Source organism: Phyllostomus discolor, chromosome 1 (assembly GCF_004126475.2).
Source record: "Phyllostomus discolor isolate MPI-MPIP mPhyDis1 chromosome 1, mPhyDis1.pri.v3, whole genome shotgun sequence".
Taxonomy (NCBI): Eukaryota; Metazoa; Chordata; class Mammalia; order Chiroptera; family Phyllostomidae; genus Phyllostomus; species Phyllostomus discolor.
In genome coordinates, this window is record NC_040903.2 from 209,486,668 (window position 1) to 209,500,793 (window position 14,126).

Below are 14,126 nucleotides of genomic sequence, written 5' to 3' on the forward strand. Positions count from 1 at the left end.
TCAGGAGACCCTGGGGTGGTCGACCCGGGAACCGTTTCTGCCCCAGACAGCAGCCGGGCTGGGGAGAAAGAGTCCCCTGCTCCAGGACAAGGCTTGGCCGCGAGCTAGTTCCTGGTTAGGAAAGCAAGCGGGGCCCCACTGGGAAGCCAGCTCACACCGTGCCAGCAAGCAGGACGCCCTGCCAGCCGGGCCGGCGCTCCGCCTGTTCTGCCTGGAAGGGGAGGTGGGGGCATTCTACAACACCAGCCTCGCTGGCCCGGGGCAGGGGCAGCCTGAGCTCTGGCCCCAGCCTGAGATCACACACGGGGCCCTCCCGCCAGCCTCGGGGGCTGCTCCACGTGGGACAGGAGGCTGGCAGGGATGCCAGGAGGCTGACGGTTCCCCCTTCCCCGCCATCTCACCTGGGAACCTCCCACCAGCTCCCACCTTGGGAGACGAGAAGTGCGGGCTCTGAGTGCCCCGTTCAGTAGCTGTCAGCCTGAACTCATCCATGAAAGTGGTGCGCTGGGAGGAATTATAGTTGGCCATAAAAAAGAAGAAACTTTTACCCTTTGCAACAGCATGGATGGACCTGGAGAGCATTATGCTGAGTGAAGTAAGACAGTCAGAGAAAGACAAATACCATATGATTCCACTCACATGTGGAATCTAATGAGCAAACTGAACTAACAAGCAACACAGAGACAGACTCGTAGATGGAGAACAGATGACAGCTAGTAGCGGGGGAGGTTAGGGGGTGGAGGGAGTGAGCAAAAAGGAAAAAGGACCCGTGGACACAGACAGCAGGGTGGTGACTGCTGGGGGGAGGGGGTAAAAAATGGTAATGAGGAAAAATATAATAAAGATTAAATTAAAAAAAAAAAACACAGAACAGCTCTGGCTGGCGTAGCTCAGTGGATTGAGTGCAGGCTGTGAACCAAAGTGTCGCAGGTTCGACTCCCAGTCAGGGTACATTCCTGGGTTGCAGGCCACCGCCCCCAGCAACTGCACATTGATGTTTCTCTCTCTCTCTCTCTTTCTCCCTCCCTTCCCTCTCTAAAAATAAATTAAAAATCTTTAACAACAACAACAACAAAAAAAAACAGGACAACCATATGGTCCAGCAAGTCCACTTCTGGGCAGGCATCCAAGGGAGATGAAAACAGGGTCTCAAGAGGCACCTGTACCCCCATGTTCATTGCAGCATTATTCATGGTAGCCAAGGTATGGAAACAACCTGCGTGCCCACCTACAGATGAATGGGTGGATAAAGAGGATCTCTCTCTCTCTCTCTCTCTCTCTCTCTCTCTCTCTCTCTCTCACACACACACACACACAATATGGGATATTACTCCAGGCACAAAAGAAAGAATCCTGCCATATGCAACAACGCAGGTGGGTCTGGGAGGTGCCGTGCTAAGGGAGGTGAGTCCGACAGGGACGGACAAACACTGCATGACCTCACTCACATGTGGAATCTAAGAAAGCCGAACTTCTGAAAACAGTAAGCAGAACAGTGGGTGCTGGTGGCTGGGGGCCGGGGGCTGGAGGGGACTGGGAGAGGCTGGAAGAAGGGTACAGAGTTCCGGCTATGAGATGAACAAGCTCTCAACGTCTAATGCCCAGCACCGGGATGACAGTTAACAGGGCTGTATCACATACTTAGAAATCACTAAGAGAGTCGATCTTAAACGTTCTCATCACAAAAAAAAAGAAGGGAGAATTACATCATGTGATGGAGGTGCTAGCAAAAGCTATGGTGGTGATCGTATTGCAATATATAAATATACCAAATGAGCATGTTGGACACTTTTAACCTACAGAATGTCATATGTCAATTACATCTCAATGTAAAGAAAGAAAGAAACTCAATGTTGCCAACAATTGCATGAGCAAGGACCTGGATTCTCCCCTAAGGCATCCAGAGCAGCACGAAGCCCTGCTGGCCCCTCGGATCAGCCCAGTCAGACCTCTGTTGAACTTTCGACCTCCCGACCAGTGAGATAATACATTTGTGTTATTTAAGCTGCCACATCGGTGGCCATTCAGTGTGGCAGCCTACGGACACTAATGCCAATGGAGAGCTCCCTGGGGACAGGGATCAATTCTTACCCATCTCTGCCCCCTCCCGGGGCTCACCCCGGTGAAGGGGACAGGTGGCGGGAACAGAGAAGGTGATGGATGAAAGGGCACCGTCGCCTCCGACCACCCCGGGCACTGCTCTCTCCCGTGGGCCAGGCTTGTGCGGACCCAACGGTGACAGTATCGGGCAACAGTGGAGGAAGACACAGCCCTGCCCTGGGGCTGCCACTGCCTGTCCCCCCCCCCCCCACGAGCCCGTCCCCACGAAGGGTCTTCCGTGGCCTCTTACCTAAACACCGTCCTGACTGGCGGTCCAGGTCAAAACCGTTAGTGCATTGCTGCTGCGGGAAGGGGAGAGAAGGAGGGGGCAGGGTCATTTTACCGGCGTATTTTTGTTGAACTCTAAAAGCATTAGAACAGCATCACAGAAAGCTCAGGAAACAAAGACAATAAAACATCCCTAACACCAGCACCTGTGTTACACCCCCCACTTGTCCTTTTGTGCACAGCCATTCCACACTTAGCCTTACTTTTTCAGGCCCTGCACCGTTGCTTTCAAAACCCCTGTTTCGAGCACATGGTTCGGGGTTGTTTCACGCTCTAGTCACGAAGCGCAACGATCTCACCTGATGCGTCTGATGCGGCACTTCCTGTGCCCTCCCCGCAGTCGCTCTCTTCGGGTGCTATCCAACCCCCCTTCCCAGCCCCCAGCAGGAGTTCTTTGCACCCGATGAACTTCTCTACCTGATCCTGACGTCAGCACAGAAAATACAAGCTACTCCGTGGTGCAGTCTATTTTCTGAGAAAAGTGGATTTGGGGAAATTCCTCCCTTTCCAACCCAGCAAGGCAGTTCCACAAGGACACAGCCCAAAATAGGTCTCCCGTGGTCCCCAAGAGTTGCGGGCTTCACGTACGACAGGAGTCGCAAGTCTCTGCATTTAGAAAACCAGTCGCGGGGCCTTTCCGGAAGGCCCCTGGAGCCTGCCCTGTTGCAGGAGGGAGGCGACAGGAGTTCCACTTCCCTGAGCGGAGGGATTTGGCCTGCATTCCCAGGAGAGGGTTCAGGTGTCGCCTTGGAGCAAAAGAGACAGAGCGAGTGAGCCAGGAGGCTGCACTGTAAAGCTCAGGAAACCAGCAGAGCTGGGTGCCAGCCCTGGCTCAGCAGCTAATGCCAAGTGCAGGCACGCAGGGGCACTGCTGCCCAGAAATAGTGGAGCACATTCGACTTAACATTTAAGATAAGTCAAGGCACGCCCCTCCCAGGGACACAAAGGAAGGGGGTGCTCCGATGGTAAGAATCTCGGTTTGGGAGTCAGGGCCCCGAGGTCCCAGCCCTGCCCATTCTGAATGACATCGCCTGGGTCGAGTCTCCGCTGTCATCTCTGTATAAGGAAGAGCTCGATTTGGGCGAACTGTAAAGCCCCCGCCAAGCCTAGGATTCCAAAAGGCACAGCCGGACATCCTGGTTTGCAACACACTTCCAGGTTGTCGACAAAACTAGAAGCTTACCTGTGTGCTCCCAGGACTTGGAAGACAGAACGCCAGAATGGTGACAGTGAGTATCCTGCGGAGAGCAAAAGTCGACATGAATGCCTGAGCTCCTTCCTGGATCCAGGTCTGAGGGTAAACGTGGATCTCACGCTGCTGTGCATTTATGGTGGCGATGTCATGTGCTTATGTTGGGGGAGGGGGAGACTCTGGAGCGACCAAGGGGGACCCTGGATACCCCAACCGTCCCATCCAGAACGGGTCTCTTCTGCTGGTTTTCTACGTTGGGATAATGCATCAGATGGCATTTTTTCAACAAAGGCTTTTGCTACTTCGAAGAACAAATCTAAAACCCACTGCTGTGGTATTAACAATGTATCGGCCCATTGCTCTGATCTCACTGCTTACGGAGAGACAGGCCTGAGTTTCAAACTCCTTTATTAAGAAGTGGTGACGGATGGAAGGAGCCAGCCACACCCTCCAATGATAAAAGGAAAGGAAAGGATAGGCAGACCCCACGGAAGGAAGGGGTCACAAGGAAGTCACCCAATGCCACAGCAGACTTCTCGCTGGCCCTGTGAGAGAAGAGGAGGAGGGCACCTGGGCAAAAGGAGAAGCCGCACAGCGGGAAAACTTAGGGGGAGTCACAAAATCGGGAGTCGGGCCAGCTCTGACATTCACAAGCCACCGAACCTCTCAGAGCCCGAGATTCCTGCCCTTCGACCACACAAGCTTTTTCCTCCCCAAAATTGTAGTTGCCAACATGCTTTAAAAATACAACATTGGCCTGGCTGACATAGCTCAGTGGATTCAGCGCGGGCTGCGAACCAAAGTGTCGCAGGTTCGATTCCCAGTCAGGGCACATGCCTGGGTTGCAGGCCACGGCCCCCAGCAACTGCACATTGATGTTTCTCTCTCTCTTTCTCCCTCCCTTCCCTCTCTAAAAATAAATAAATAAAATCTTTAAAAAAAATACAACATTGGGCTCTGGCTGGCCTGGCTCAGTGGATCGAATGCCAGCCTGGGAACTGAGAGGTCATTGGTTCAATTCCCAGTCAGGACACATGCCTGGCTTGTGGGCCAGGTCCCCAGTAGGGGGCGCACAAGAGGCAACCACATATTGATGTTTCTCTCCCTCTCTTTCTCCCTCTCTTCCTGTCTCTCTAAACATAAATAAATAAAATCTTAAAAAAACACACAACAGAGTTACTATATGATCCAGCAATTCCAATTCTGGGTATATACTGAAAAGAATTAAAAACAGGGTCTCAAAGAGATACGTGTGCACCCACCCTTGTTCACAGCAGCATTATTCACAATAGCCGAAAGGTGGAAGCAACCTTTCATTCATTGATCAATGAACAGATAAACAAAAGGAATGTGGTATCCACCTGCAATGAAATATTACTCAACCTTAAAAAGGAAGAAAATCCTGACATAGGCTACGAATTGGATGGACCTTGAAAACATCGTGCTAAAGGAAGTAAGCTAGTCACTAAAAGACAACAAACACTGTAGGGTTGCACTTGCAGGAGGCGCCTACAGCAACCCAAATCACAAAGATGGGGAGTGCACTGGTGGTTGCCAGGGGCTGGAAGGAGGAGGGACTGGGAAGTTGTTTAAAGGGAACAGAAGTTCAGTTCCGCCAGGTGAAAGCCCTGGAGGCTGGTTGCACAACAAGGCAAATGTTAACGCTGCTGAACTGAACACTGCAAATGGCTACGATGGTGAAGAAACAAAATCTATGCAAATACAGAGCTTTATTTGGTGCTATCATTACCCAGTTCAATGGGGATTTATCTGAGCAACTACAGCTTGCAGGTGTGGACCTCAGGCAGAAGGGCTACAAAACTAGGACCCAATCCCTGCCCTGGAGAGCTGGTTGGGGAGATCCAGGAATCAATAATATCTACACACTTTGGTTAGAACACTGACAGAAATACCCACTGAGTGCCATGAGATCCAGGCTGGAAGTCAGGGGAAGGAAGGTCAGGGAAGGCTTCCTGGAGGAGGTGACCCTGGAGGCTTCTCCAGCAGAGCAGTGAAACCTGGGACCTGCTTGGATTCAGCGACATGTTCCTATCAAACAAGTCTCCACTGTATAATCCCTCCCTTCATAACGAGAGTGTTCAACAGACTCCAAAGCTCACCCAGTGCAGGACACAAGGCTCATCTGAGTCAACAGCTTTGGGTACTTGGAACCCAAGGACCCAAATTAAGGACCCTGGGATTCAGGTGGCATGCAGAGGGCACAGAAGCCTGATGTGGCGCTGAAGATGCCAGCCCAATTCCTTCCGCTAGTCTCCAGTCCACAGACGGAAGACCCTGAGCACCCACAAGTTTTTATTGCACCCGAGCGCCTGCACGAGCCAAAGTTCCAGGGCGCTGCAGGCAGCGCTGACCTTACAAAGCGCAGAGCCAAAACCCCGGGGCTTTTTGATATTTGCGACAGCCAGATTTATATCTGGAAGGAATGAAAGAACAATAACAAGTTTATTTTCCAGGCTGTATATTATGAATTTCAATGTTTTCCTGTCTCTTCGCATGAGGCTTTCTTTCGGTTAGTTACAAAACCCTGTCTCGTTTATGTTGGAGACAGGACAGGTAGCCTGAACGCTGTGGACTTCAAGGGCTTGTGGAAAAGGCACGCTCACCCCACGGCTCCCCCTGCTCCCGGCTCTCCCATCCCCTTTGGCGGGAGAGCGGTCCTGAGACAGGTCCCCTCTGTGAGGGCCAGTCTCCAGCCCAGTCCCCCCGCAAAAAGCCGCAGCTGGGTCCTGGGGGCTGGGTCAGCTGTGGGCTGACTGAGAAGGCTTTCTAAAAAATGAAACGATGCCCAAGCATGCTGCTCTCACTTGCCATAAACAGTTGCACCTTGTCATGAAAAACCCTAGCAAACTACAAAAAATAAACTAACTGTAGGGGTCCTAGGGAAGCCCCTGGTGGTCCTCACTGGTCCGCGGGACTTTGGGAAACAGGTGGGTCCACCCACCTTGGGCATCACCCTAACTGCGGCGGGGAAAGCCAGAGGGAGCAGCAGATTCTCAGGGCTGGGTGTCCCCACTCCAGGATGGCACTGTCACTGCTTCCTTTTCAGCACAGGCACGCACGCATGCCCACGACCTGTCCATAAAGCAGCTACGTTTTCCAGACTTTCCTCAGGAAAGACTGGGCAGCTATAACCTAGACAGGGCTCTTCACAGTTGGGGGGCTGACTCCCCACCTGGGATTACAATTTTCTTAAAAGAACAGCAGGAATGTTCGCTTACATGTAGTAGCTCGGTCTGCAGCCCCCACTTTTCACGGGCTTGAGACTTCTGGGTCGCATGCCCTTCCTGGACCCCGCATGAGGGGCGAAGCCAGCCCGGGATGTGCGGCCCCTCCTTCGCTTGTCCGACGGCCAGTGCAGCAAAATAATTGCTCGGGAACCAGTGCTGGCTCTCCCAGATTGAAAAAAAGACATAAATTGTTGGGGAAAAAAAAAAAAAAGGCACACGGATTTGCTGCCCTTCCCGAAAAGAAAGAGGAACGGAGCCCTGAGGTTTTCGCAGACCTCTGCCGGATGCCGACTCTGAGACCGTCTCCTAAAACACCCACTCCCAAAAGAGGGCTTCACGATGAAAAACTACAGAGGAGCAGCTTTTTATAATTAACAATATCATTGCATCACTCGCGCGTGCCTTTTCCAACATCCTGACACCGCCTGAATCGGTCCATAGCCATTTTCCACCCATCAGGGTTGCGGGAAGGTTTCCAGACCCTGGAGGAAAACGTTGGGAGGGGAGAGCCTACCTTTGAAATGCTGGCATGTCCAAGATGCGGGAGCCGGAGAAGCAAAGCGGGGGGAAGAGAAAGCTGGCCGTGCGGGACCCTCGGAGCAGTTCCTGAACTTCGGCCTCTTCTGGCCCGTGGGGCTCGCTGATAGTGTATTCCGGGGGGGCGGGGGGACAGCGAGCCGTGCAGAGGGCGAGGGGAGAGCCTGGGTCCTCCGAGCCACTGGACAGCCCACAGCGGGAGCACCTGGTTTTGCTTAGCCCTCTTCAGTAATTCAGCATTAAACCAATTGGAGGAGGAATGTTAAAAATGAACACTTCATTTTCTAAGTATGTTAAACAATGCAAATGGGGCCTCAGTCTGGACACAGCTGGTTCAGATTACAGCGCTCACAACAATCTTGGGGCGTCTGCCAGGACCCAGGGCTCAGCGCTGGGAGGAGAGCGCTTTCCCCGGGGCCGAGCAGCCGCACTCGGGCTCCCAGCATCTCCGCTGGAGGCGATTGGCGGGCAAGTGCCGGGGAGTGGGGGGCGGAGGGGGGCGGGGGCGGGGAAGGGCCTCTTGACCCTTTACTTCCCACCCAGGGAGGACATCCCCGCGGGGCTGGGCGGTCGTGGCCGCGGCGCGGGAGGGGATCCAGCACCCCAGCACCCCTTGGCTTTGGGACACCCATGAAAAAGTTAGCCGCCTCTCCAATAACTTGAGCTCATAACAAACGCTGCAGCAGGGACTCGAGTCTTATGATTTATTGGGAAACCAGAACCAATGAAGCAGAGGCTTGGAGTAAGCGACAGGAACTCACGATTTTCCAGAAGGGGTGGAGGACGGAATCTGGCCCGCGCTAACTGAAGACATCAGCGTGTGCAGTGCAAACCTTCCTCCCCAGGACGCGCCGCCAGCCCCGTCAGCCCCGTCAGCCCCGCGAGCCCCGGGGCACGTTCTCGCTTTAATTAAAAAGTGTCCACGGATCCCATCAACACGTCGCACACCTGAACCTTACACAATGTTATATGTCAATTATATCCCAATAAAGCTAAAAAAAAAAAACCTTTTTCATTAAAAAAAAAAAAGAGCCCCTTGGCTGGAAAGGGACTTGAACAACAGAAAAGGTGCTTTGAAAAGACAACAAGGACCGCCAGGAAAACAGGACGATCCTCATACCCCAAAAGCACTCTGCTACGTTCTTCATTGTATTGGTGGCTTCAAACTTTTTTTTCCTTAAAAAAAAAAAAAGCATTTGAACCCTTTCCACCAAATGAAATCTTACCAAAGACACTATTCCGTCAAAGACCAAAGTGAACTGGCAGTAGTCCAAGTGCCTCCCTCCCCACCTGCATCTTCCCGCGGGGCCCTCGGCCAAGCCACACCCACAGCCGGCACCACCCGGGGTGAGGAGGGCCAGCGGCCCGGAGCCTAGGAAGCGTCCTCAGCCCGGTGGAGAGAGGCTGGGTGAGCCCAAGGCCCCACAGCCCAGCCCCTGAAGGGGGCTGCACGCCTAGCCTTCTCAGAGGGCGTGTTTTGGGTAGGTAAATGGAGTTGTACTGAAGGGGACCAAAGTTTTGCCACCCTGAAGCTGCCTTTTGGGACTTTGATTTTTAAGCTGTTAATTTAAGAAAAGGCTCAGAATTTTGGACCCTCCCCCGCTTGGCGGCCCGACAGATCCAGAGGGAAAGACCTCTCTCCAGGAAGGGAACCGTAGGAGGCTCGCCGGGGCCGCCTCATTTGAACTGAGTCAGGAGGGCCCGAGGGGGCCCGAGGGGCCTGTGTGCTCGATTTCCCCCGCGGCTCATTGTTTCCGGGTGGGCGCGCAGGAATCTACCAGCCCCGTGCGTTCCGGTGTCCCTCACCTGCCTCTGGACCACAGTCTGGCTTCCGAAACCGGGACTGCGTGAGATTCCTGCTCCTCTCCCTCGTCCAACATGTCACGCGTGTCGTCCCCCGTCCCCCCAGAAACAAGGCTGGTTCACGATCGTGAGAATTCCCCATTTGCATGCATTAGAAATTTGATTTTCCACTGTTGATGTGTCTCTGTTCATTTGATTATTGGCCCAGCCGAGAGAATGGAGAAGGGCGGGGGGGGGGGGGGGGGGGGGAAGAGTTCACTGTGTTTAGCCCCGTGCTTCTCTAAAACTGCTCTAACTAGAACGGCAGACGGTCTAAGCCGAGTGTCCATTTATTCTATTTACCTTATGCGTGTTGGAAATTTCCCATCATAAAACATGTTTTAAAATGCATTATATATATATATACAAGGTTGTTCACAGCCCCCAAAGCTTGCAACAGCGCACGGTTGTAAACAGCCTTAATGTCCATCACTGGGGTGTCAACAGAGGTCAGCAAAGTAAGGGACTCCCAGAAATGGACGGCTGTGCAACCAATAACACAGAGTTAGACACACAAGGGTGCCTATTGACTGCCTCCACTGTACAGAAATCAAAATGGGGCAGTGACTGGAAGGGGCTCCAGCGGCCTCTGGGTGCTGGTAATATCCTAATTATTGATCTGGGTGTTCATTCTACAGGGGAGTGTACAGTTGGGGTTTGTGGAATCTTCTGTCTGTTACACTTTATTAAAAAACAAAACAAAACACTGAAGCAGCTCCATATGTGCTGATATGGAAGGATTTCCCATATATTCTGTAGGTCGAAAGGGTAGACTATTGGTAAGTTCACCCACATCAGCCTACCGTAGTAAGAAGTGGAAGGGTTAGTTGTGGACCTGTGTCTAAAGCCTGCCATTACTGGAGAGAACGTAGGCACACACGTTCTTGCGTGTGTGCATGTGTGCGTGTGTGCGTGCGCACAGAAACGCAGGAGCCTGTTAGCACTGTTCGTCTCCTAGGAAGGAGGTCGGGCCGCTGGCTGGACGAGAGAGGTGAAGGGACAATTTGCTCCGCACTGCTCACTCTTTGGTGTAATCTGAATTTCGTAGCATGTGCATGTATTGCCTATTCAAAATATGAAGTTAATTTATTGAAAAATATCCTCTATCTAGGTAGGGCTCTTTGGAGGGGTGGAGAGGGTTTTAAATGACTTAGTACCACACATTACCCCGCTTACGCCGTCAACCTCCCTAAGGGCTCCGGGGGAGGGGGAATCAATGTGCCCATTTTCTTTTTTCTTTTTTTTAAGATTTTATTTATTTATTTATTTTTAGAGAGGGAAGGGAGGGAGAAAGAGAGAGAGAGAAACATCAATGTGCGGTTGCTGGGGGTCATGGCCTGCAACCCAGGCATGTGCCCTGACTGGGAATGGAACCTGTGACACTTTGGTTTGCAGCCCATGCTCAGTCCCCTGAGCTACGCCAGCCAGGGCAATGTGCCCATTTTCTGTGTGAGCAAATAGAGGGTCTTGAAGGCAGAAGTGTCCACGGCCTCAGAGGTGGTTTCCATCCTAAAACTGCAGGGCTGGGATAAAAGGGAAAGAAAAAAAAAGCTCCGATGAAAGACTTGGGTCTGAGTTGCGCTGCCAGGTGACTTTGCACATGTTGCTTAACCTATCAGCATCTCCGCTTCCTCCTCTGCAAAAGAGAAATAGTACGAACCCCTCAGGGTTGTCGGGGGAATAAAACAAGTCAGTTATCCTCATGGCTGTCACTGGGTCCAAATTCCCACCCCTACACAACCCTTTCCAAAGTATCTTTAATGTCCAGTACATGTGGCATTACCCACTTTCCCGAACAAGGAAATCATAGCCTCACTAAGACAGCCCCACTCATGGTCGAACAGTTTCCTATTGTGAGGAAATTGTCTTGAGTTGAACCCAAATCTATTTCCCTGCATGTAACCACCTTCCCCGGGTCGTCATCCCCACCCCCCACCACCCCCACCCCGCAGCCACAGGCTACTCTCTCTGCTACCAAACCAGCTTCCTTTTTGTGAAAACAGTTCCCCCTCTTGCTGGAGCTGGTATCCTTTTCCCCAGCTGAACACCCCAGCCCTATCCAGGGGTCGGTCCTCTGTGAGCCACGCGACCCTGCTGCAGCCTGGACACCCTCCCCTTCTACTGGCTGCCTCACCCTCGGTTCAGACTGAACTTGCACCAACAAAAACAGTCCACGGGACACAGGCTGCTGAACGCCATCTCCATTCCATACTTGGGTTGCTAATGTTTTTTTAGTGAAAAACAAAGTTTTGCGTGTGACCCTATGAAATTTTTGTCCATCGTTCCAGATCTTTTTCAACATGTTTACTACCTAAAGTATTAAGTGTTCTTCCCAGCTTTGACAACTACAGATCTGCTGGTAATGATGTCTTTAACTTGATCACAGTTACCAGTAAACATGTACCAGGACAGCCCTGGCTGGATAGCTCGGTGGTCAGAGCACCATCCTGATAGAGCAAGGTTGCGGGATCTGCCCCGGTCAGGGCGCCTACGGGAAATCAGTCAATGAATGCATAAATAAGTGGAACAACAAATTGATCTCACTCTCAAAATTAATACTAATTTTTTTAAATTCACCAGGACGGGTGCTAGGAGGGAGCCCTCCGTCCAGCTGGGCACCAGTTCACTTCTCTTTCTTGCACATTGCGGGGCCAGTGCCGATGCTCTAACTCGGGGTGCTGCCAGCTTCTCTCCTGCAGTTTCCGTTGCCCCACCTTGTCCACACAGACTTGGTGGGAGACTTTATCAGACGCCCAGCTACCATCACAGTGCACAGTATCAATAGTGTTTCCTGATCTAGCAATTCTGTTTCAGAAAAGAAAGTGAGGTTTGTAGAGCATGGACTGCTAAAGGACCCTGGCTGGCTTCTAGAGACGAGCACTTCCTTTGCTAAGTGTTATTCTTTTTTTTTTTTTTTAAAGATTTTATTTATTTATTTTTAGGGAGAGCAGGGAGGGAGAGAGAGAGAGAGAGAGAGAGAGAGAGAAACATCAATGTGTGGCTGCTGGGGGTTATGGCCTGCAACCCAGGAATGTACCCTGGCTGGGAATCGAACCTGGGACACTTTGGTTCACAGCCCGAGCTCAATCCACTGAGCTACGCCAGCCAGGGCGTGTTATTCTTTTTAAATGTTGTATTTGCAAAATAGAGATCCCAGCACCTACCCCACCTCCCATCACCGGAGTTAAACACAATCACGGCTGCAGGACAACTTCACAAAACGTGAATTGTAACGTGACTGTAAGAGGCTATCGTCTGCCGAGTGGGACTTTCCTGGCTCCTTTGAAACTTGGTTTCCTCACTGTGGCATCGCTGGAAAACAGAGGAGCTATTTTTTTAAATATATTTTTTAAAGATTTTATTTATTTACTTTTTAGAGAGGGAAAGGAGGGAGAAAGAAAGAGAGAAACATCAATGTGCGGTTGCTGGGGTCATGGCCTGCAACCCAGGCATGTGCCCTGACTGGGAATCGAACCTGCGATGCTTTGGTTCGCAGCCTGCACTCAATCCACTGAGCTACGCCAGCCAGGAGATGAGCTATTTTTTTTTTAAAAAATATGATGCCTCAAATTGAGGGTGAATTTCACAAAATTAATATATGTGGTGATCTATTTTGACTATTCATATTAAATTGTTTATTTTTTTCACTGTCCAAAATAACCACATCAGAATGCCTTTCTGCGAGAGGAGGAGAAACAGGGAAGGGGACCCTGCTGCCTGTGTCTGGCGGTGTGAGACACGACCACACCCTCTCCTTTGACCCCGCCCCCCATGAGGCTGCCATCAAATAGGACCCCCTCCCTTCTGCATGGGAGCAAACAGCCCTAGAGACCTCACGGCCTCACAGACAGCGAACAGTCAAGACTCCGGCCTAAACCAAGCCCCTTCGACCCTAGAGCCCTCGTTTTTCCAGCTGACCACGACTTGTTCCAGCACAAGTCCACTGCCACCAACCTGTGGGGCTGACCAGAAAGTCCATATGGTTTTTTCCATAAAATAAAAGACAGATTTTTCATTTGCACCAATAGCTTTATTGATTTGGGTATTTTGAGTATGTCGGCTATCTCCTGCAATGTACAACATTGATTGTTCTCAATTAATGTCTCGATTTGATCACTATCAACTTCAACTGGTCTACCCAACCGCGGAGCATTGTCCAGGGGGAAATCTCCAGCAGGAAACTTCGAAAACCACTTTTGACACATTTGATCAGTCACAGCGCCTTCTCCATGCACTGAATAAATTTTTTGTGTGTTTTAGTTGTTTTTACCTTTCTTTAAATAATAAAGCATAATATGCCAAAAATGTTACCTATTTTCTTCCACCTTCAATATTAAAATGGCTACACAAAGATTCACCAATTTTGGTAAGTTTTTAAAAATGCACACTGATATGACAGCTGTCACAATACAATCTAACAAAAGTGTTTCAAATGAAGTTAAAGACAACTAAGTACTACTAGAGCCATTTTACAGAAAAAAAACCAAATGAACTTTTGGCCAACCCAATAATACCAACAGAAATCCCCAATATGGGGTGTGGTAAGGGAGAAAGTATTCAGGTAATCACTTCGCAAAGCTGGGAGATGCAGCCTCCAGTGGAAACCATAGTGGGTTCTGTTGAGGTAAAGGGGAGACTGCTTTTGTATAAAGTCTTGCCTTAGTCTCTGGTTGGTCCATTTTCATGTAAATGAGGAATCCAGATTTGCACAGTCTGATTGATCCAATAGCACTTTCCTGATTGGTCACAATCATGCATCCTGATGGTCATTATGGAGCCGCTGATTGGCTAGTAGAGATGCAAATGAAGATGTAGTTTTGCATGTCCAATGAGACAGGGCGGGTCTCAGTCCCATTGGTTGAAAGATGATTTCAGGAGCTTCTTCATAAGGCTGGGCTCAGATGGCAGGAACCCAGTGC

The 14,126-nt window shown here is 50.9% G+C and overlaps 1 protein-coding gene across 4 annotated transcripts in view; it reads right to left on the reverse strand.

The window, feature by feature from the left end:
* The window catches only part of FBLN5 (fibulin 5), a 74,885-nt gene extending 67,062 nt beyond the window's left edge, over positions 1 to 7,823 (reverse strand). Inside the window, exons 1-3 of one of the 4 annotated variants that reach the window (XM_036013286.1) lie at positions 7,343 to 7,823; positions 3,572 to 3,626; positions 2,351 to 2,399 (exon numbers count right to left, since the gene is read on the reverse strand). In XM_036013286.1, the coding sequence (XP_035869179.1) occupies positions 2,351 to 2,399; positions 3,572 to 3,626; positions 7,343 to 7,359 (121 nt within the window). In that variant the 5' untranslated portion in view covers positions 7,360 to 7,823. Of the gene's footprint in view, positions 1 to 2,350; positions 2,403 to 3,571; positions 3,627 to 6,819; positions 7,146 to 7,342 lie in introns of those variants that run through there. The other 3 variants (XM_036013284.1, XM_036013278.1, XM_028506782.2) reach the window with 3 other exon arrangements.
* Between the last annotated feature and the right edge of the window lie 6,303 nt (positions 7,824 to 14,126).